The sequence below is a fragment of the Oryza sativa genome, chromosome 11, assembly GCF_034140825.1.
Source record: "Oryza sativa Japonica Group chromosome 11, ASM3414082v1".
NCBI classification, from domain to species: Eukaryota; Viridiplantae; Streptophyta; class Magnoliopsida; order Poales; family Poaceae; genus Oryza; species Oryza sativa.
The window spans coordinates 27397838-27421176 of NC_089045.1; the positions used below are offsets into that span (position 1 = coordinate 27397838).

A 23339-nucleotide genomic window follows, 5' to 3' on the forward strand; every position below is an offset into this window, starting at 1 on the left:
ACCCAAAGCCGAGCTCCCCTTCCCATCTCAATCCCTCCCACTTCACACTCCTACTCCACCGCGCCATTGTCGCCCTTCCTCTGCTCTCGCCGTCGCCGTCCGCCGCCGAGCACCGGGAGACCGGTGCGTGCGAGGACGCGTGACGCGGGACTCTGGGCACCCTCCTTCCTCCCCTTCCTCGGCCCGAGGCCGGAGAGCTCGCTCCCGAGCCGTCGGCCGCTCGTCACTGCGCCCATCTCGGCTTGGTAATGCCACCCTCCGTTCTCCCTTCTTGCTCGTCCACTCCCTCCCTAGCTCGTGTGGTAGCTCGGCTAGCCCCCCCGAACACGCATGGACACTGCCCCAGGTCTCGCCGCCAAACCGCCGCTCGTCGCCCTTGCACCGCACGCTAGCTCGCCGGTCGCCATGCTCTGTCCCGGAGGCCGTCTCTCGTCGCCAGCCAACCTCGGTGCCGCTCCGTCCAATCCGACGCCGGGAACGGATTCCTTGAACCCCGGAGATGCTCCCATCCCTTTGAATCGAACCCTCGTCGTCTCGTCGTGTTTTCCCCTTTTTGCTCTCCGGTGATTGCCGCCGCCGCAATCCGCCATCGTCGGCTTCTCTCGCGTCGATTCCTCTCGCCGCCACGCCCCCGGGGATCCCCTTGACCTCCCCCTGGCTGCCCCAAGGCCGTCGGCCTTCTCCTTTGTCTCCGCGCCGTGTCGCCGCTTCCGCCGCCGCATAACGCCGCCGTGCGTGCGCCGCCGGTGACCATCGGGTCCCGCGTCACCGCGTGCGCGACGCAACACCATACCGGTTCGGCTAAACCCGAGCCCGCGCACCCTTCGCTCTCCTCGCGCGCGGCCACGTCGGCATGCCGGCGAGATTGGCCGCCGCCGCCGGCCGTCGTCGCGCGTCCTCTTCCTGATCCGAGCCGTGGAATGAGTTCCCCTTCTCCTCCTCCTGCCGCCAGTGCTAGCCGCCCCTTCCGGCTCGCCGCCGTTCGCCGGATCCCGCCGCATGCCGTGAGCCGTCGGATCAGCCTGCCCGGCCTCCTCTGCCTCCCCATCTGACGTGACTTCCACGTGGACGCCACCTCAGTCCCGGGCCCGCTTGACTGGGTCAAGTCGCGCCCAGTCAGCCTCCTCTCTCCGTCTTCCCTCCCGTGCGCGCTGTCCACGGCAAGCCGTGCGGCTGCACGTGGGCCCGCCGCCATCCGTCCACCCGGCGCGCCACGCCTGAACCGCGTGCATCCGAAACCCTAGCGCCCACCTCCGCGTGCACCCTCCCCACCGTGAACCCAACCACTGCCATGTGGGTCCCGCGCGGTGGACCGCGCCCACCCCGACGGGCCACCTTCTCTCCCCGCGCGCCCCTTGGGCCGCCCTCCTCGCGGCCGTGCCGGCCCATTAGGCTCGCCCGAGCTGCGCAAGTCCCTCGGGCCGCGCCAATGCCACCCGAGACAAGTCTGATTGACATCCCTCCATCCTTTTCTTTTTCCAGGGATTTAATAAATCCTTTTTCCTTTGTCCCATAAATCAATTCCTTATTCCAAAATTCCACAAATCATTTCCTTTGGTCCCGCGCGTCAGTGACTGTCAATAATATTCTTGAGAATATTATTTCTATAAAATTCCATAAACCATTTCTCCTATTCCAGAAACTCCAATTAAACTTCCAAAATTCATATCTTCTCAACCGCTCATCCGATTGACTCCGTTCCACTTCCAGTAATTCCGTAAAATTGAGATCTATTTAATGGCACTACTAATTAGTCTAAATAGGATCTTTCTTTTGGTCTTTTGTTTAGGTTTTCGATTGTTTGCGTATAGTTGCGGTTATCGGATTTTCGTCGATCGCGGGTTTTCTCGAAGATTCGTGAAGCTTCGTGAAGACCTTGAGCAAGGCAAGTCACCCTTTGATCAATTGCTCCTATAATTGAAAAGTCATTATTATTTTGTTTGCAACTTGCATTATTAGAATCACACACTTAACTTGCTTGGCCTCGGTTTGCATGCCAAATCGACGGACCTACCCAGTAGTCGCACTAATTTCCGTAGGTCGTACTACCCTGATTCCTTGTCGCTCCACCCTTGTGGTACCTCGGTATTCGTGCTCTCTGAGCGCGTATACCAAATATCCCACATACACCGTTGTTTGTCGAAAACTTGGGAAATGGGTTTGTGAAGCCTTCAAAACCCGACATGTGGTGTCGGTGTGTTTGAAAATAAAATGAATTGTGAAAACTCGCGATGCGGGGGTTGTGCCTATGTGGCACTGTCCCGTATTCGCATATAAGGACCGATTCCTGTGGGAAACTCATCGAACATAACCAAAGTGCAACCACAAGGTGGAATGGGACACCCTGGCTAAGTAACTAGACGGTTCAGGGAAACCTCGCATGCCAATAGTTGGGAACGCCGGGGCGGGGTCGGACAAACCGGGTTCCTGGTAAGGCAAGGACGAGAAGCTTGCTCACTTACCGATCAAGGTGGTTGGAGTTTGATTTGTGCACGCCTAAAATGGCCTATGTTTATGTGAGGATTTGATCCTTCTATGTGGCATGAGGTAACCCTGGGTCGGCTGGGGAAAGGCTTTGTTGCGAACCTCCGATACCGACGGGTGTTCGGAATAAGTTCGTATCTTGTGGGTAAAGTGTACCCCTCTGCAGAGGTTAACTAACTGTTCGAACAGCCGTGCCCACGGTCATGGGCGGATGTGAGGTGGTTCCCGTTGCGTAGATTTGTTTGCCTGTGCTTTGTGAAAAGTTGTTGTGGTGTGGGAATCGTAACCAGAATCAGCCTATGTGGCAGATGGATGACCTGAGTGGTCAGAAACAAATCTGTGTGATTCGGGATGTCTGCGGGCATCATAGACTAGGCTTCCCGAGTGGAAGCGGATTGTTGTGCTGCTGGGCAGCTGGACTCTGGGAGTCCGAGAAAATGAAAAAGGCTCTGGGAGCCGATTAATCAAGTGGAATGGCTCTGGGAGCCGAGAAGTAATGATCTGACCCGGGAGGTCGGTACATTACTAAATGAGCTGTTGAAAAGCATCTCCTAAAGTCGAATCGAGACGCAAGTCTCTTTTCGGCCCAAACTTAGAAAGAAATAAATCACTTAGTGATTTCAAAATGTCTTCAAATAAAAGATTTGCAAAACAACCTTGCCTCTCTTCCAAGCTTGCATTAAACACCTAAGTTCCCGTGACTTGTTGAGTACGAAAGTACTCACCCTTGCTCTATATAAATATATATATATAGTTCCTCCGCCCTGAAGAGAAGATAAAGTAAAGTGAAGATTAGGGTTTCGTCCTGGTTCCCAGCCGTCGCCTGTGGTGTTGGGTGTTAGACCGTTGGTTCCGCTGCTGCTGCTGCTGTTGGTGTTTCCTCGTCCGCGTCGTCGGTTGTATTCTCGGGCTGTCTGAGCTTGTCACGCCCGGAATTTCTATCCAAAATTCCAAACGCTTACATGTGTGTGAACCCTCGTCCAGGAGTCAGCCGAGGCACACAACAACAAATTGATAATAGAGTACAATTATTACTCTAATTAATAAGCGAATAAAATGTCATTACAGAGGTAGATAGTTCCTCTCAATCAAAAAAGATCTAAGCAGCGGAAAATAAAATAAACGGCGCAGACGACTCCACTCCACAGGCAGCTTGACCAAGGCTACACCTACTCCTCCACACCATCAGCCTCATTGAAGAACTCTTCCTCTGATGAATGATTGCAAGGTGAGTATATGACATACTCAGCAAGCCACGCAGCAAATATGCAAGTGCACAGGATAACAAAGGATGGCATAATAGGGTTCCATTTGCAAAAGCAGCATTTAGCAAACATTTCAGAATTTAATAAAACAGTTAAGTAATAATTAAACAATATTAAACCAACACTATACAACATACCCTGTTGTATAGGCCCAACCATTCTGAACAACCATCCCGGCTGCACAGTTCTATCTCCAAACCAGGAATGTACCATTCCATTCCAAACCAGGAGCTAATCAAATTGTTACCAATTATAGCATCATTTACTATGGTGAGAAGTGTGAAACTAATCACGAAAGACATTGTTCGACCCGCCCATAACCGCGGGCACGGCTATTCGAATAGTTTTACTCTGATCAGAGGTGTACCACTGTACCCACAAGACACAACCCCACATCATGTCACCATGTGCCTCAATACCACCACGATATCTCGGAAAGGAGTTGTGACAATACCCCTCGCATAACACAATCCATTGCAGCGCACCTTCCTGGATCATAATCACCCCCTTATAAACAAGGCATGGACTCCCAGCGACCCCCGTGGGCTTATCTCCGCCACTTCTCAGTCTGGTGCCCCGCAATGAACCACGCTATACAAAAGATAAAGCCGTTGCCCATGCTGGCTTGTGGTTGGCACGATAAATGTTTCACAACCGAAACTCGTGAACCGGTCCTTAATTGTCATGAGCACGACCATCAAAACCATGTGCTCACAACCCACCATTATCAGGTTTTAGTTGGCACATTAATTAATTAACCAATCACGATTGACCATCGTGAACTATCATTAAGCCATCATTAAATAATAGTGAATCATAAGTTATCCCAATAGTGAGCTAATGTTTCTAAGCAGGGCTAAGCAATTATACCTAATATCTAGTTGAACCAATATATAAAGCTCAACTAGTCAAATTATAATAACCCAAGGTATCAAGGAATAAGGTAAACAAGAACAAAAGGGCTATAACAAACAATAGGTTAATTCCACCCAATGACATTCGAAAATAAATGCAATAGTTGAATAGAAATAATAGCTTTAAATAGGATCAATATGCTCAAAGGGTTGTTTGGGATCTGTGTGACTTGCCTTGCTGGCCTTGGAACTCTTCAAACTCTTCTCCGGCGAAAACGAACTCTCCGGAAACGACGGAATCTAAGCAGAAAAGAGCAAAATCACCAAAACAGCACATAAACAAGCATGAACAGTACATGTGGATATTTTTAATATGTAGATCTCAATTTTAGAAAAATTTAGAGACTTGAACCAACTAAATCGGAGCTAAGATGAATTAGTTATGAATTTTTAAAGATTAAATCGGATTAAAACACTTAAATCGGTTTAATTTGAATTATGACGCAATAATGAATTATTTTTGAAAAGGAAAAAGGGATTTATTGCGTCAGCGGGCTAGGGTTTTGGTGGACCGGGCGCACGGGCGGCGGTTCACGCGAACGGACGGCCGAGATCGATCCAATCCAAAACGGACGGCCGAGATCGAACGGTCCACGACCGGCTCACGGCGGACGACCCCGATGACGTCAGCGGTGACGTCACCGACAGCGGCGGCGGCTCGGCGGAGCGGACGGCTCGGGCGGCGCACGCTCGCCGGCGAACGGCGGCACTAGGACGCAAACGGAGGGCACCAGCACGTAGAGGACGACGCGGCGAACACACCGGTGACCAAAACGGCGGCGGACGAACAACAGACGACGACGGCGACGAGAAGGAAGCGGCGGAAACCTTCGGGTTGTCGACGGCGACGCTGCTCCGGTGATCTCCGGCGACGGCGAAGGGGCGAACGAGGACGGCGACGCGACGGCGACCACGATGACGTCCTTCCCGAGCGACGGCGACGTCTGGAACGGCGGCGGCGCACGGCTGGAGCGGCGGCGACGACGGCAAAGCTAGGGCACACGGCGCTAGAGCTCTTCCGGCGACGAGAGGCAAAGGCGAAGGTGGCGACGGGTAGAGGAGACTCCGGGGGTCCTTTTAAAGGGGCTCGGAGGCGGCGACGAAGGCCCACGGCGACCGGCGACGGCGAAGGAAACCTCGGGCTTGGAGAGAAAGAAACCGATCCGAATCGAACTCGATTCCACGAGCTTCCAAAACGTTTTAGCCGATGATTCCAAAGGAGAAAAGGTAGAGGAGATCCCGGAGATTGTTTCCCCTCTTTTGATTCGGCCGGAGAAGGAAAGGGACGGCCGGATTTGGAAGGGAAACGGCGGCGGCGCGAACTAGGGTTTTCGGCGGTGGCGGCCGAAGGAGGACGAAGAACCTGACAGGTGGGACCCACCTGTCAGCGACCGACGCGCGCGCGCAGCTGCGGACTGGGCCGGCTGGGCCGAGGAGAGAGAAAAGAGATTTTGGGCCGACTTTCGGCCCAAAGCCAAAAGAAGACTTTTTAAAACTTTTTCAATTTAAATTATTTCTTAAATGCAATTCGATTTATTAAAAACACTTTCTTAGCTCAAATAAATCCTAGAAAAATCTAGGAATTATAGAATTAAGCAAAGTATTTAATGAAATTTTATCTGGCCCCATTTTATATTGGAATTTATTAATTAAACTTAGATTTTCTTTTCAAGACTTTTAAAATAAATTCTAGAAATTCCATTTAAACAACAATTTATATATTTTGAATTTTCAGGGTGTGACAAACCTACCCCCCTTAAACAGAATCTCGTCCTCGAGATTCGGAAGAACTGGCGAACAAAAGCGGATGAGCTGACTTCAATTCATCTTCTCGTTCCCAAGTTGATTCTTCTTCCGAGTGATTACTCCATTGAACTTTGCAAAAACGGATAACTCGATTCCTGGTTCTTCTCTCATTTGTTTCCAAGATACGGATTGGTTTCTCCACATAGGTCAGATCCTCTTGGACTTCTATCTGTTCAATATTAGCTTCTTCGGTAGGTACCCTTAAACACTTTTTCAATTGCGAAACATGGAACACATTATGGACTCCTGCCAAAGATTGAGGTAACTCCAACTGATAAGCAACCTCTCCTCTTCTACTGACAATCTTATAAGGTCCCACAAAACGCGGTGCCAATTTTCCTTTGGTGTGAAAACGATGAACCCCTCGAAGAGGCGTGACACGAAGATACACATACTCTCCTTCTTCAAAACTCAAATCTCTACGGCGATTGTCGGCATAACTCTTATGACGAGACTGAGCCACTCGCAATCTTTCTTGAATGACCTTTACCTTTTCTTCTGCTTCCCTTAGGATATCCGTCCCGAAAACCTGACGTTCTCCCGTTTGATCCCACAAAAGCGGAGTGCGGCACTTCCGACCATACAGTGCTTCGTACGGAGCCATCTGAAGACTAGCTTGATAACTGTTGTTGTATGAAAATTCTGCATAAGGTAGATTCTTATCCCAACTTCCACCGAAATCTAAAGCACAAGCTCTCAACATGTCTTCCAAAATCTGATTCACCCTTTCGGTTTGTCCGTCTGTCTGCGGATGATAAGCAATGCTAAAGTTCAACTTAGAACCCATCTCTTCCTGAAGTTTCTTCCAAAAATTTGAAGTAAACTGACTGCCTCGATCAGACACTATTTTCTTAGGGACGCCATGCAAACACACAATCCTTGCCATATACAATTCTGCTAAGCGACTTCCGGAATAGGTTGTTTTTACCGGAATGAAATGAGCCACTTTGGTAAGTCTGTCGACTATTACCCAAATAGAGTCATGGCCTGATGACGTTCTGGGTAAACCAGTGATAAAATCCATACCGATTTCTTCCCACTTCCATTCAGGAATCTTCAAAGGCTGCAACAAACCGGCAGGTTTCTGATGTTCTGCCTTGACTCGCTGACAAACATCACATACTGCTACGTATTCTGCGATTTCACGCTTCATACTTGCCCACCAAAATCTTTCCTTGAGATCCTGGTACATCTTAGTACTACCAGGGTGAATGGAGTATAAAGTATCATGAGCTTCTTTCAGAATTGCATCTTTTAAATCTTTGTTGTCGGGAACACAGATTCTCTCGCCCAGCCATACAGTTCCTTGCTCATCCTCCAAGAAACCGATAGCTTTTCCTCTTCTCATATTCTTCTTGATTTCTTGAATATCAGGATCATTAATTTGGGCTTCTCTAACTTGATCAATTAGAGTGGGCTTCGCTTCTAAGGCTGCAACGAAACCTCTACTGACAATTCCTAAATTTAATCTTTCAAATTCCTTGCATAATTCCAGTGGCAACTGTCGTCCTTCCGTAGCATTGCAATAGCCTTTTCTACTAAGAGCGTCTGCTACAACATTAGCCTTTCCCGGGTGATAATGAATTCCCATGTCATAATCCTTAATTAATTCCAACCATCTCCGTTGTCTCATATTCAGATCCGGCTGAGTAAAGATATACTTTAAACTCTTGTGATCGGTGTATACCTCTGTACGAGTACCGAAAAGATAATGACGCCAAATTTTCAACGCATGAACTACTGCAGCTAACTCAAGATCATGAGTAGGGTAGTTCTTCTCATGCGGACGTAACTGACGAGATGCATAGGCAACCACCTTCCCATCTTGCATCAGAACACAACCTAACCCAAGTTTGGATGCATCGCAATACACCTGGAAACCCTTCTTTGGATTAGGCAAAATCAAAATAGGAGCTGATACTAAGCGACTTTTCAACTCTTGAAAACTCTGCTCACATTCTTCTGACCACTTGTACTTCACATCTTTCTGAAGCAGTCGTGTCATGGGCTTAGCAATCTTGGAAAAATTCTCTATAAATCTCCGATAATATCCTGCAAGGCCTAGAAAACTGCGGATCTCTGAAACTGTCTTCGGTTGTTTCCAATTGGTTACGGATTCCACATTACTAGGATCGACGGCAACTCCTCCTGCAGAGATGACGTGACCAAGGAACTTCACTTCAGACAACCAAAATTCACACTTGCTAAACTTAGCATACAGTTGATGTTCTCGTAGCTTCTCCAATGCAAGGCGAAGATGTTCTTCATGCTCTTCTTTGGTTCGAGAGTAGATAAGAATATCATCAATAAAGACCACCACAAACTTGTCTAGGTATTCCATAAACACCTTATTCATCAAGTTCATGAAGAAAGCAGGGGCATTGGTAAGTCCAAAAGACATAACAGTACATTCGAACAATCCATACCTAGTGGTAAAAGCTGTCTTAGGTATATCTTCCTCTTTGATTCTCAACTGGTGATATCCTGATCGAAGATCTATCTTGGAGAAAACAGTGGCACCTTTAAGCTGATCAAACAAATCATCAATTCTGGGTAGTGGATACTTATTCTTGATAGTCACATCATTTAATGCACGATAGTCCACACACATCCTCTGGGTATGATCTTTCTTTTCCACAAAAATAACCGGAGCTCCCCATGGTGATGAACTCGGTCTGATGTATCCTTTCTGAAGCAAATCGTCTACTTGCCTCTTAACTTCTGCCAACTCATTGGCTGCCATTCTATAAGGTCTCTTATGGATCGGAGTTGTTCCAGGTACCAAATCTATTCTGAACTCTATATCCCTTTTAGGCGGCATACCAGGTAAATCATCTGGGAACACATCGGAATACTCCCGGACTATAGGAATCTCTTCCAAAGTTATCTGGTTCAGTCTTGACCTTAAAGACTCAGATGACAGTGCATGAACAGTTACAACTTGACCATCATTGCTGGTGAGAGTTACTTTTCTGTTGGCACAGTCTATCACACCTTTATGTCTGGCTAACCAGTCCATCCCTAGGATGACATCAAGGTCTTTGGATTCTAACAAGATAAGATTGGCCAGAAATGGTACTCCTTTAATTTCTATTCTGACAGAGGGGCTACGTTGCAAAGAGAGTGCTTGATTACTTGGGGTACTAACCATCAAAGGACGTCTAAGATCTTCTACTTCCATCCCATGATTTCCCGCAAAACTCATAGATAAGAATGAATGTGTAGCACCAGAATCGAAAAGTACTGTTGCAGGAACTAAGTTAACAGGGAACGTACCCAAAATCACATCTGGAGCATCTTGAGCTTCTGCAGCAGCAACATGATTGACACGGGCCTTTGATGCTGGTGCGGTAGAGTTGCTCTGGGCAGGGACAACCTTCACGCGTCGGGGCTTCGGACACTTGTCAGCGTAATGTCCTGGGTCTCCACAGTTGAAACACACCACGGGCTTGCTGCCTTGCTCCCTCTTGACAGGTTGTTGCTGTGCTGGAGCTGCAACAGGACGTGGAGCTTGATTGCGGATGTTGTTGCCAGCATTGTTGTTGAAGAACTGACGCTGCGGACGAACAACAGACGAAGAACCTCCCTGTGGCATAGACTGGGATCCTAAAGTAAGACGCGGCTTCTGATTATTCCCCTGTTGTGCCTTGAAGTGAGCAATCCGGCATTTCTTCTGTTCCATGCGATTATACTTGTCCTCCTGACGAATAGCCTTATCCACTAACTTCTGGAAATCAGAATAATCTCCAGTCATGAGTGGGTAAGAAAGCTCATCATTAAGTCCTTCCAAGAACTTCTCTTGACGCTCTTCATCATTGCGCACATCTTCCGGAGCATAACGAGCAAGACGATTGAACTCGTGCAGATACTCCGTAACAGAGCGAGATCCCTGCGTAAGCGACCTGAACTCCTTCTTCTTGAGAGACACCACTCCCGATGGTATATGCGTCTTCCGGAAAGCAGCGGTGAACTCAAGCCAAGTGATAGGTTCAGCAGTAGTCCTATTAAGGCGGAAATGATCCCACCATTCAGAGGCAGGGCCATGCAACTGATGCGATGCAAATGAGACCTTCTCCTGATCAGTGCACTGAAGCAAATCCAACTTCTTCTCTATGGCATGCAACCAATCACCAGCTTCAACAGGATTAGTGGTACTAGAGAAAACAGGCGGCCTTACATGAAGAAATTCTGCTAACTTATTCTGAGGAGGTACATGGTTATTTCCTTGGTTCTGCTGGTTCTGAAGTTGCTGCATCATCATGTTCATTAGCTGTGTCTGTTGAGCAAGAACTTGAGCAAGAGTGGGATTCTCTCCATTGTTATTGTTATTGGGGTTGTTGGGACCATTCCCGTTGCTGCGAGTGTTCACCATCTGGCATGGACAGGATAAGAAGAGAAACCGGGGGAAACTACTTAGGACAGAGAATTACTTTAACTTTTATTGATCTTAACTGAGTTTTATTATAACAAACTGAAGACTCTCACACCACTAAACTCACCAACTTCCTAACACTCAAAAGCAAGCAAACGCATGCACTTACATCCCACCACTGATGTAAATCACATGCAAGACCCACACACACAACCAAACTTAAAGCAAGCAAACTAACACAACGATCTAAGACAACGACTTAACAAGTCACTCTAGTTCTTCCAAGCATCGGAGGTCGATTGAAGGCTCATTCGGCTCGTCTTCATCATCTTGGGTTGCTACCCACTCAATCTTGGAATGGTTGCGCTCGGATTCTTCTTCTTCATCACTACTTATGATGATGACTGGAGGATCTGCTGGGGCAACTTCTTTCTCCACCACACGAACCTTTGGCGCCAATTGATAGCGAGGGACAAATAGAGCTCTCTTCCTTGCGGTAAGACGAATCCTGGCCTTCTGCGGTGGTGCTTCTCCCTTTAATGCGGCTAGTTCCTTCTCCAAACGATCCACCTTGTCTTCTAGCTTGCAAATCTTACCACGATTCCGATCTTCACGATCTTGAGCTGCTAACACAGTCTCCGCACGACTTTCATCCATAGCCCACAGCATCTCAACCAAATGCCTTGTGGTAGCATCATTCTCAATTCCTTCAGTCTCAAGATAGCTGCCACGGTCACTTCCCTGGGGTTGGCGAGGATGGTAGCGATACTCAGTGTCTGCCAACTGATCACTGTAGCGATCACGGAGCTCTCCTATGGCGATCCTTGCCACCTCCTGACATGCATGGATGTAGTTTCTTCCTCCAGCTTCGAACATCACTGAGGGAATATCTTCACTATTACTGTTCAAGGTGACTTTGACTCGGCACTTCTCTTCATGACGATCATGACGAATCTGGGCATAAAAAGGGGCAGTCCCAAATCCAATGACAAAGGACATCGTACGCAACTCCTGGACAAAACCCTCAACACCAAACAGATACTCAGGCTTGTAGCGCGGCATCTAAAGACAAGTGAAAGGAGGGAGTTAAGACATTTATCCAATTAATAGCACAAGTTTTTGGATTAATTTGAATAAAGTTTAGAAAATCCAAGTAAAAGGTAAGTAAATAAAATAAACCAAGCTTGCAAGATGAGTTGAAATAGTTGAAAACGAGGTCACAAGTTTTGTACTTTTGAATAACAGGTTTCAAAAGAAATAAAATCAAGTTATAAAATCATCATGCTAAATTTATTATATTGCAGCAAGACTAAATAAAACAATATTGAAAACTTTTGCTGATAAATGAGCCATTAGTACAGTAATAGATGTACAGTACTAATAACACTGGAATAAATTTTGAGTGAGAGCCATTAAAAGGGATTATGAAGTGCATGTGCCATTAGTTTGGTTTAATTAAAAGAGAAAGGGAGGAGAACAGTTCTACTTTTCCAATATTTTTAGAGGGCTTCTATGGGTAACCATTTGGCATAACCTAGGGTCAAGGGGCTCTGATACCAACTTGTCACGCCCGGAATTTCTATCCAAAATTCCAAACGCTTACATGTGTGTGAACCCTCGTCCAGGAATCAGCCGAGGCACACAACAACAAATTGGTAATAGAGTACAATTATTACTCTAATTAATAAGCGAATAAAATGTCATTACAGAGGTAGATAGTTCCTCTCAATCAAAAAAGATCTAAGCAGCGGAAAATAAAATAAACGGCGCAGACGACTCCACTCCACAGGCAGCTTGACCAAGGCTACACCTACTCCTCCACACCATCAGCCTCATTGAAGAACTCTTCCTCTGATGAATGATTGCAAGGTGAGTATATGACATACTCAGCAAGCCACGCAGCAAATATGCAAGTGCACAGGATAACAAAGGATGGCATAATAGGGTTCCATTTGCAAAAGCAGCATTTAGCAAACATTTCAGAATTTAATAAAACAGTTAAGTAATAATTAAACAATATTAAACCAACACTATACAACATACCCTGTTGTATAGGCCCAACCATTCTGAACAACCATCCCGGCTGCACAGTTCTATCTCCAAACCAGGAATGTACCATTCCATTCCAAACCAGGAGCTAATCAAATTATTACCAATTATAGCATCATTTACTATGGTGAGAAGTGTGAAACTAATCACGAAAGACATTGTTCGACCCGCCCATAACCGCGGGCACGGCTATTCGAATAGTTTTACTCTGATCAGAGGTGTACCACTGTACCCACAAGACACAACCCCACATCATGTCACCATGTGCCTCAATACCACCACGATATCTCGGAAAGGAGTTGTGACAATACCCCTCGCATAACACAATCCATTGCAGCGCACCTTCCTGGATCATAATCACCCCCTTATAAACAAGGCATGGACTCCCCAGCGACCCCCGTGGGCTTATCTCCGCCACTTCTCAGTCTGGTGCCCCGCAATGAACCACGCTATACAAAAGATAAAGCCGTTGCCCATGCTGGCTTGTGGTTGGCACGATAAATGTTTCACAACCGAAACTCGTGAACCGGTCCTTAATTGTCATGAGCACGACCATCAAAACCATGTGCTCACAACCCACCATTATCAGGTTTTAGTTGGCACATTAATTAATTAACCAATCACGATTGACCATCGTGAACTATCATTAAGCCATTATTAAATAATAGTGAATCATAAGTTATCCCAATAGTGAGCTAATGTTTCTAAGCAGGGCTAAGCAATTATACCTAATATCTAGTTGAACCAATATATAAAGCTCAACTAGTCAAATTATAATAACCCAAGGTATCAAGGAATAAGGTAAACAAGAACAAAAGGGCTATAACAAACAATAGGTTAATTCCACCCAATGACATTCGAAAATAAATGCAATAGTTGAATAGAAATAATAGCTTTAAATAGGATCAATATGCTCAAAGGGTTGTTTGGGATCTGTGTGACTTGCCTTGCTGGCCTTGGAACTCTTCAAACTCTTCTCCGGCGAAAACGGACTCTCCGGAAACGACGGAATCTAAGCAGAAAAGAGCAAAATCACCAAAACAGCACATAAACAAGCATAAACAGTACATGTGGATATTTTTAATATGTAGATCTCAATTTTAGAAAAATTTAGAGACTTGAACCAACTAAATCGGAGCTAAGATGAATTAGTTATGAATTTTTAAAGATTAAATCGGATTAAAACACTTAAATCGGTTTAATTTGAATTATGACGCAATAATGAATTATTTTTGAAAAGGAAAAAGGGATTTATTGCGTCAGCGGGCTAGGGTTTTGGTGGACCGGGCGCACGGGCGGCGGTTCACGCGAACGGACGGCCGAGATCGATCCAATCCAAAACGGACGGCCGAGATCGAACGGTCCACGACCGGCTCACGGCGGACGACCCCGATGACGTCAGCGGTGACGTCACCGACAGCGGCGGCGGCTCGGCGGAGCGGACGGCTCGGGCGGCGCACGCTCGCCGGTGAACGGCGGCACTAGGACGCAAACGGAGGGCACCAGCACGTAGAGGACGACGCGGCGAACACACCGGTGACCAAAACGGCGGCGGACGAACAACGGACGACGACGGCGACGAGAAGGAAGCGGCGGAAACCTTCGGGTTGTCGACGGCGACGCTGCTCCGGTGATCTCCGGCGACGGCGAAGGGGCGAACGAGGACGGCGACGCGACGGCGACCACGATGACGTCCTTCCCGAGCGACGGCGACGTCTGGAACGGCGGCGGCGCACGGCTGGAGCGGCGGCGACGACGGCAAAGCTAGGGCACACGGCGCTAGAGCTCTTCCGGCGACGAGAGGCAAAGGCGAAGGTGGCGACGGGTAGAGGAGACTCCGGGGGTCCTTTTAAAGGGGCTCGGAGGCGGCGACGAAGGCCCACGGCGACCGGCGACGGCGAAGGAAACCTCGGGCTTGGAGAGAAAGAAACCGATCCGAATCGAACTCGATTCCACGAGCTTCCAAAACGTTTTAGCCGATGATTCCAAAGGAGAAAAGGTAGAGGAGATCCAGGAGATTGTTTCCCCTCTTTTGATTCGGCCGGAGAAGGAAAGGAACGGCCGGATTTGGAAGGGAAACGGCGGCGGCGCGAACTAGGGTTTTCGGCGGCGGCGGCCGAAGGAGGACGAAGAACCTGACAGGTGGGACCCACCTGTCAGCGACCGACGCGCGCGCGCGGCTGCGGACTGGGCCGGCTGGGCCGAGGAGAGAGAAAAGAGATTTTGGGCCGACTTTCGGCCCAAAGCCAAAAGAAGACTTTTTAAAACTTTTTCAATTTAAATTATTTCTTAAATGCAATTCCATTTATTAAAAACACTTTCTTAGCTCAAATAAATCCCAGAAAAATCTAGGAATTATAGAATTAAGCAAAGTATTTAATGAAATTTTATCTGGCCCCATTTTATATTGGAATTTATTAATTAAACTTAGATTTTCTTTTCAAGACTTTTAAAATAAATTCTAGAAATTCCATTTAAACAACAATTTATATATTTTGAATTTTCAGGGTGTGACAGAGCTGCAACCTAAGTTAAGGTAAATAAGTCCTCTATTTATTTTAAGGATTGCTATGATTCATATTTGTCACCGTGGGTACCAGCACTATATCCTGGGACTGGTACCGAGATCGCGGTTTCGTAGGAAGCGGTTCACGCCGTTTTCCCTACGACACGCTCCTGTCAGGTGCCGTTGTACGGCGGTATCAGATTGGGGTGTGACAACAAATAAGGGTGCATGCATACAAAGAAAAGGAAGATAATCTTTTTCTACTGCTTTTTTGTGGTCGATAATATTTTCTATTAATACTTATTGCAGTTCATCATATCAAGTATACAAATCCATCTTCAGTGAGCAAAAATTTAAATCCAACTATCTTGATAGTTCTTCTTTCAAGATGAGACTACAAATCCAGATAGATGTACTAATACTCCTACTACAAAACCAGGTGAACTTTTCAGAAATTCCAGACAAACTCTGTGCAGAATTCCTAGTACTCTTGGATGATTAATTTGGGCATCATCCATCCTTCAACGTTCAGATTGTTCTACTCTCTCAGGTTTCAGTTTCCACTGTCAATACGCGCAATTCTTCGAGAACCATTGCGTTTTCAGCGAAGAATTTTACCAGACGAACTCCAAAATTCTCAGAATTCTCATCCAACCTGAATTGCAGGCTAACTCTTCTCAGATTGTACTGCAAGCAGGTGAAGGAGCAGGCAGTCAATCCAGGGATGAATCCAGAAACCTCATCGCCGTTATGGCGATGATCACCACGCTTTGATATGCTGTTTCGCATGAAATCATCGATCGACCTGTCGAAATCAAGCTGGGATTTTCTTTGAAAGAAATGCTGAACTTGCTTCGAGTTCTTGAAATAGTCAGGTGACACCGTGCTGATGAGATTCAGGTTGAGGTCGCAGAGCACTGGGCAGCAATGGAGCATGCTCGCGATCGCGGCGGCCTTCGCCGTCTTGCTCCAACGGTTGAAACCTCCGTCGAGCTCGAGGCGAGCAATGTTGGGGAAGAATACGCCATGGACAGCCATGCTCCGCCTTTAGCTTGAGCACCTTGACCTTGGTGAAGTTATGGATGAAACGAAGGTAATCACGTTGATGGAAGTAGTGGTTGAAGTGGAGGTGCACCATCTTCATGTCCGGCGCCGGCGAGGTTAGCTCGAACTGCGACCTCGCCGCCCCCTTGTATGTCAAGGATCGTAGCCTCGGCGCGTCGATAACGCTGCCGCTCATGCCGCCGTTGGTGAGGCAGTTGATCAGCGTGAGCGCGGTGGCAGCCGGGAAGCGGAGGCGGGTGGTGGAGGACATTGCCAGCTGCACCAGGAAGTGGACATCGCGGATGTTGGATATGAGATGGACGAACTCGAGGCGCACGGCGGCGAGCTCCGGCGCGGCGTCGATGATGCGGTGGAGATCGTCGATGTTCGTCGTGCAGTGTCGCAGCCGCAGCGTCTCCAGCCGCGGGAACGCGGCGGCGGCGGCGGCGGCCGCCGACGGCGCGAGGCTGCGGCAGTTGGTGAGGTCCAGAACGCGGAGGGTGTTCGACGGAAGGTTGGCGGGATTGATGCTGTAGATCCCGACGCCGTGGCTGCTCACGATGTTGCCCTTGTCGCCCCAGTGAGGGTGGACGGCGGCGACGCTGAGCTCCTCGACGCGGCGCGCCGCCGGGTGGGAGAGGACGGCGTCGAACACGTCGCGGTGGCCGCGGCGCTCGTCGTTCTCGCTGCTGAGGAGGAAGCTGGCGATCGAGCCTTTGTCCTCCTTGTCGCACTCGATGTGGACGGTGAGCCTCGTGACGCGGTGGTCGGCGGCGGCGGCGGCGGAGAGCGCCGCCTCGGCCGCACGGACGAAGGCGTCGCGGCGGGCGATCAGAGCCGCTCTTCCGATGTATCTGCTGCCGCAGGGGACGCGCGCGGCGAGGTTGACGGCGCCGGAGGAGCGCCAGAGCGCGCCGAACGGCCGCGAGAGCAAGCTGGTGGACGCGGCCTCCTTGGCGTTCGCGAAGTGGAGGATGCGGAGGACGAGTTCGTCGGGGAGGTCAGACAGGCGGTCATCGCCGGTGGCCATCGGTCGTCGACGTCGGCGGCGGCGGCGATCGGTTGTTGAGATCGATCTTGGTTCGGGTTATAGATAGTCTCTGTAGCGAGGCGGCGTTGGGCCAAATCGGGCTGGGCCCATTAGGCTAAAATGGGCTAGGCCGTAATTTTTATGAAAAAAAAGGTTAAGATGGACTGTAATTTCAGTTTTAATTTAAAAGAAAAAATGAGAAGGTTAAGAAGGACTGTAATTTCAGTTTTAATTTAAAAGAAAAAAACGAGATTTGAAGAGAGAGACATCCTCAAAATATTTTTTTAAGACGAAATTATGAGGGTGATGGGTTTGTTTTTTTTTTAAAAAAAACAACTCACATCACACGGTGTGAAGTTTATATTGATAGAGCAGGAAAAAAAATTGCAAACAAGTTTATATTTAAACCACACACGCCTTGCCACAAGTTGATTGCCACAAGTTTACTGATATTTAATTTGAATTACTAAACACTGCACCTTTTTTTTCAAAAAATGGAGCTAGTATGACAGTCAAAAGGTTGATTGTCATAGGTTTACTCATATTTAATTTGAATTCCCAAACACTGCACTTTATTTTATTTTTTTACAAAACCACGTGTTTCCACTTTCCACAAGATGCTAAAAATATAACCGCAACAATAACCGTAAATTAGCCATCAAATCCACATGAGAACACTACATTAATCCAACTTCAGTGAGCAAACATGCAATCCATACGTATCTTGATCATTCACCTTTCACACGTTGTGTGAGGCACACACAAATCCAGATGTACTCAATACCCTACAAAAATATTACCTGGCTCCGACAACGACGACTAGCCTTGGATGATTAATTTGTGCTAGAAAAAAAAGATACGAATATTAGGAAGGACCTAATATCAAATAATTAGAAGGGGTGAAGTTTCGAACTAGGACATCTAGCCCACCGTCTTGTGGAGCTAGCCAGGAGACTCCAGTGTTTTTTTTTTTTTTTACTAAATCACCGGGGGAGAGATTCCCCACCTGAATTTGTCATTGCAATTAGAGGTAAGAAGTTCATTACAAAAGATTGATACATTGTAAGGGGGAGGAGAAGATCTGTTTCCAAACAGAGATTACAAATCGATCATCTTCCGTTAAGTTCTCTGCCCAAAGAGTTGCCTCGGTAATGCATCGTTGTAGGCAGGCTCTTAGGAGACTCCAGTGTGTTTTTCTTTAATTTGTGCTAGCGTCATCCATCCTTTCAACATCCAGATTATTGTCCTAGCTCAGCTTTCTGTTAATTTCCCACTGTCAATATGCGTAATTCCTCTAGAACAACTGCGTTTTCAGCGAAGAATTTGACCAGACGAACTCCAAAAGACTTGGAGTTATCATTGGCCAACTTGAATTGCAGGCTAACTCTCCTCAAACTGTTCTTCAAGCATGCGAATGAGTAGTAACTCAATCCAGGGAGGAATCCATCGTCGTCATCGCAATGATCTCGCAAGAAATGATCGATAAACGAGTCAAAAACCAACCTGAGAATTTCTTCGAAAGAAATGCTGCACTCGTTTGGAGTTCTTGGAGGTGCCGACGAGATTCAGCTTGAGCTCGCGAAGCACCGGGCAGCAATGGAGGATGCTCGCGACCGCCGCCGCCGTCTTGTTCCAGGTGTCGTAAGCTCCGTCGAGCTCGAGGTGCTCGATGTTGGGGAACACTCTCACGAACGCCATGTCGCTGAGGTGGCGCGACGCCGGCGCCTTCAGCTTGAGCACCTTGATCGCCATGGTGAAGTTGTGGATGAAGTGTAGGTAGTCGTGTCGACAGAAGGCGTGGGTGAAGTGGAGGTTCACCAATGCCATGTCCGGCGGCGGCGCCGGCGAGATCTGCAGGTCGAACGGCTGAACGGCATCCCCCTTGTATGTGAAGGATCGCAGCCTCGGCGCGTAGATCTCCATGGCGCCGGTGGTGTCGCAGTTGATCAGCACGAGCACGGTGGCCGCCGGGAAGCGGAGGCGGGTGGACCAGACTGTCCAGACATCGGAGCTGTGGCCATCGGACACGAGGTAGACGGACTCGAGGTGCACGGTGGCGAGCACTGGCGCGGCGTCGATGACGCGGTGGAGATCGTCGATGTTCGCCGTACAATGCAATGCCGCAGCCGTAGCGTGTCCAGCCACGGGAAGGCGGTGGCGGCGGCGGCGGCGGAGGCCGGCGTGAGGTTGCGGCAGTTGGTGAGGTCCAGCACGCGGAGGGTTTTCGACGGAAGGGAGGCGAGCTTGATGTCGTAGATCCTGACGCTGCCGCTACTGATCATGGTATTAATCTTGTCGTGCCCGAAAGGGTGCACGGCGACGGCGACGCGGAGCTCCTCGACGCGGCGCGCCGCCGGGTGGGAGACCACGGCGTCGACCACGTCGTGATCTCTGAGCAAGTTGTACATGGAGGTGCAGTAGCCGCTGTGATCTCCGTCGTCGACGTGTAAGGTGAGCCTCGTGACGACGCGGCCGGCGGCGGCGAGCGCCGCATCAGCGGCACGGACGAAGGCGTCTCTGCCGCCGGCGCCGGGGACGCGCGCGGCGAGGTTGACCGCGCCGGATGAGCGCCAGAGCGCGCCGAACCGCCGCGAGAGCAAGCTGGTGGACGCGGCCTCCACGGCGTTCGCGAAGTGGAGGACGCGGAGGAGGAGGTCGTCGGGGAGGGCGGACAGGCGGTCGCCGCCAGCGCCGATTGCCATGGGTGTCGTCACCTCGTCGGCATGCACCGCCGGCGATTCTACACGACGCGGCGACGGAGATCAGATCGATCTTGCTGTCGAAGATGACATGTATCGATCGGGTAAGTATTGTGGCGGCGAATCGGCCGAATAAATCGTCCGCGTCTACGTTCAGATCGCTCGATCACCAGATCGAGCTCTGGCACATCTTTCGCATCCCTAGGTCCACATATCGCTCATGCTCGCACTTCGCGGATCAGAATTAACACCAGCTGCTTTATTAAAGCGGAGCTAGCACCAAAACAAGAGTGGTGCACTATTTTTTTCGGACGCGCAAAAAGATTACATGTTAATATATTAGAAGAATAGAGGTTTTGTTACAACGCAATCGGCCAGACAGACCTATGCTGTGAGGGAGAAAACCACTCTAACAACCAGCTGCGAAAAGAGAAAAGGACTACTACAGAAAGAAAAACTACTCCAACAAACAAAAGGGAGGGGGGGAGGGGGGGTGGTGCCACACTATGCTCTCAGCAAATCCCCAGAAACGGCAATGCCTGTGGCAGAGCACGGACAGCCTTCCGAGTGGATGGAATCAATGACAACGGGGACTGAGGAGAGAGCAGAGTCGAAAACCCTGGAGTTCTGCTCCTTTTCACAGCAGCCAAAGAGACTAGGAGGACCAAGGAGTTAAAGCTAGAGCGAAGATACTCGGGCCCTAGAAGACAGCCACCAGTCCAGAAGCAAACTGCCGTGGGAAGGGGAGAGGGCAGTCCAACCATGAGGCGACAACAAACGGTGTCAAGTCTGCTGAGCGAACACGCAATCGAGGAGGATATGGTTCGCTGTCTCAAGCTCTTAAGCGCAAAAGGGGCAAAGCAGAGTGACTATCGATGCCTCGCTTATGGAGAAGATGTAACATCCTGATTTTTCGTTTATTTTAAAAACCTATTTTAAATACAATCTTTGAAAGTCCTAATACAACGAAATGACTATTCAATAAATTTTAAAAAGAATTATGTGTAAAACTAGATAATTTTGTGGATGCTAGCCGCGTAATTACGTGGGTCACCCAGCTAGTTTGTTTATGACTTGAGTTTTCCATTTAAAGATGAGAGTGTATCATAGCATGTTCCTCCAACGAGTAGCAGATCTGCTCGAAAGCTTGTGCGTGATCGTCGGCCAATGCGACGAACAGGTCGACGCCGCCGCCGTCGCCGCCCACCGGCACGAGGATCATCAGCCCCTCGATGGGCAGGTCCGGCGACAGGACGGCGGCCGGCGGCCCGGTGCCGAGGTCCATCTCGTGGAACCTGAACCCGAGCCAGCTGTCCACCTCCAGGTCCGGGCACAGCGTCTCCCCCGGCTCCGCCGCCGTCGCGGCGAGCTCCTCGCCGCGCGCGTCCGCCACCTCGACGTAGTCGACGAACGACTGGATGTACTCGGCGTCGACGCGCGCCACGGCGGCGCGGATGGCGCCGACCACGTCGCGGTAGCTCGAGCTGAGCAGGCGCCGGACCTGGAGCCTCGGGAACGCCCAGAGCACCATGTTGCCGAACAGGTCCGCCGGCGCCGGCGGGTTGGCCCTGCGCCTGCAGTTGACGGCCACCCTCACCCGCGTGAACTCCTCCGGCTTCAGGCCGCGCGCCGCCGTGATCTTCTTCCACGCGTGCGCGAGAACGCACTCGAACGTGCTGCACCGGCCGCCGACGCGGGCCTTGAGCTCGGCGACGAACTTGGCCGTGAAGCGCACGCCGATGTTTGCGATCTTCTCCACGGCGGCGGCGGCGGCGGCGCCAGACGAATCGCTGGATTTATTACCTACCTTGAACTCGATTGACCGGTGGTCGAACACCGGCGCCGGCGGGCTGCGTGGCACGCCGGTGATGGCGCGGTCGAGGGATGGAGACGGGACGATGAATGCCTCGCTGTCGCGCACCGCCCTCGCCCACGTGGCGCAGAAGGTGCTCATGGAGTGTCCGTCGAAGACGTGGTGGTGGCCGATGAGGCCGACGACGAGGCCGCCGCACCCGAAGCGGGTGAGCTGTACCTGCAGAAGCGCCGCCCCGAAGCTATGCTCCGGTAGTGCGGGGTACAGGTCGGTGGCGACGTTGGCGGCGAGCACGGCGTCCAGGTCGACCTCGACGGTCGCATCGAGGACCAGCACGCCCTCGTTGTTGACGTGCAGGACACGACGACGGCGCCGGCGCCCCTGGCCGTCGACGGCGATGCGGCCAGACACGAGAGGGTACGCGGCGACGGCCACCCGGAGGCCCTCCTTGACCGCCTCGCTGGACGGCGCCGGCGCGCGGTAGGCGAACACCAAGGGGACGAAGACGTCGAAGGCCGCGCGGTCGAAGGCGGAGAGGGGAACCTTCTCGCCGGCGAGCGGGTGCGGCGGCGTCGTCGTCGTCTTCAGCATCGCGCTGCTCGTGATCTCCATTAGTGAACTGTACGTTCTCTTGATCTTTTGCTTGTTGGTGCTCTTCGAGAGGCACCAATGGCATCACATATATAGAGAGCGGAGGTAGGTAGCTAGCTAGCTAGCTTCGAGAGATGATAAGAATTAATCGATTCCCATTTTTAAAAGTGTTAAATTATCGAATCTCTCGTAGAAGGCTAGGGGCTTGGAAAACCATTGCCAGTTATCAGCGGAAACTAGTGGAAATTAGACAAATTTTGGTAAAACCTTAAAAACGAGACATTAATAAGAAACTACTATATATTAAGAGAGTCGTAGGTGAAGAAATAAAAGTAAGATGATTATGATTGGTTGAGATAAGACTCTAAATAGAGAAGTTAGTATATTGTGAGAGTTATATCTTGTGACGGTGCATGAGGTAGTATTTCAAAACTTTTCGTAAGGACAAATCTAGCTAAAGCATTTTTCAATAGTTTAATTTAAATACTAAAAGACATTTTATGAGGCACAGTATAAAATAATTGACTACATCTATGTATATACACAAAACATAAAATTTCTTGCGTGCCTATGATTTTTTCTCAATCCCTTTTATGTTTTTGAATTTTGTCTTATCTCCTTCGTATTCTTGAGTTTTCATTTTAATACCCCATATACCCCCTTCATTTGTTGAATGTGAGTTGGTTCTTAGATTTTTTTCCCTAAAATAAAACGAAGCACGTATTATTGCATGATTAATTAAGTATTAACTATTTTTTTTGAAAAA

General features: G+C 49.2%; 2 protein-coding genes and 1 pseudogene across 2 annotated transcripts; all 3 read right to left on the reverse strand.

The window, feature by feature from the left end:
- Positions 1 to 15688: 15688 nt before the first annotated feature.
- LOC4351007 (uncharacterized) lies at positions 15689 to 17470 on the reverse strand. The gene is given in 2 exon segments (XM_015761296.2): positions 15689 to 16432; positions 16434 to 17470. Coding segments are annotated over 2 exon segments (1527 nt in total). The 3' UTR covers positions 15689 to 15942.
- A 968-nt stretch (positions 17471 to 18438) lies between these two features.
- On the reverse strand, positions 18439 to 20269 carry LOC136354068 (uncharacterized; annotated as a pseudogene).
- A 793-nt stretch (positions 20270 to 21062) lies between these two features.
- Positions 21063 to 22637, reverse strand: LOC9271182 (tryptamine benzoyltransferase 1-like). The gene has a single exon (NM_001424533.1). It carries the CDS (start codon positions 22592 to 22594, stop codon positions 21257 to 21259), a length of 1338 nt encoding a protein of 445 aa, NP_001411462.1. The 5' UTR covers positions 22595 to 22637; the 3' UTR covers positions 21063 to 21256.
- Positions 22638 to 23339: the final 702 nt, after the last annotated feature.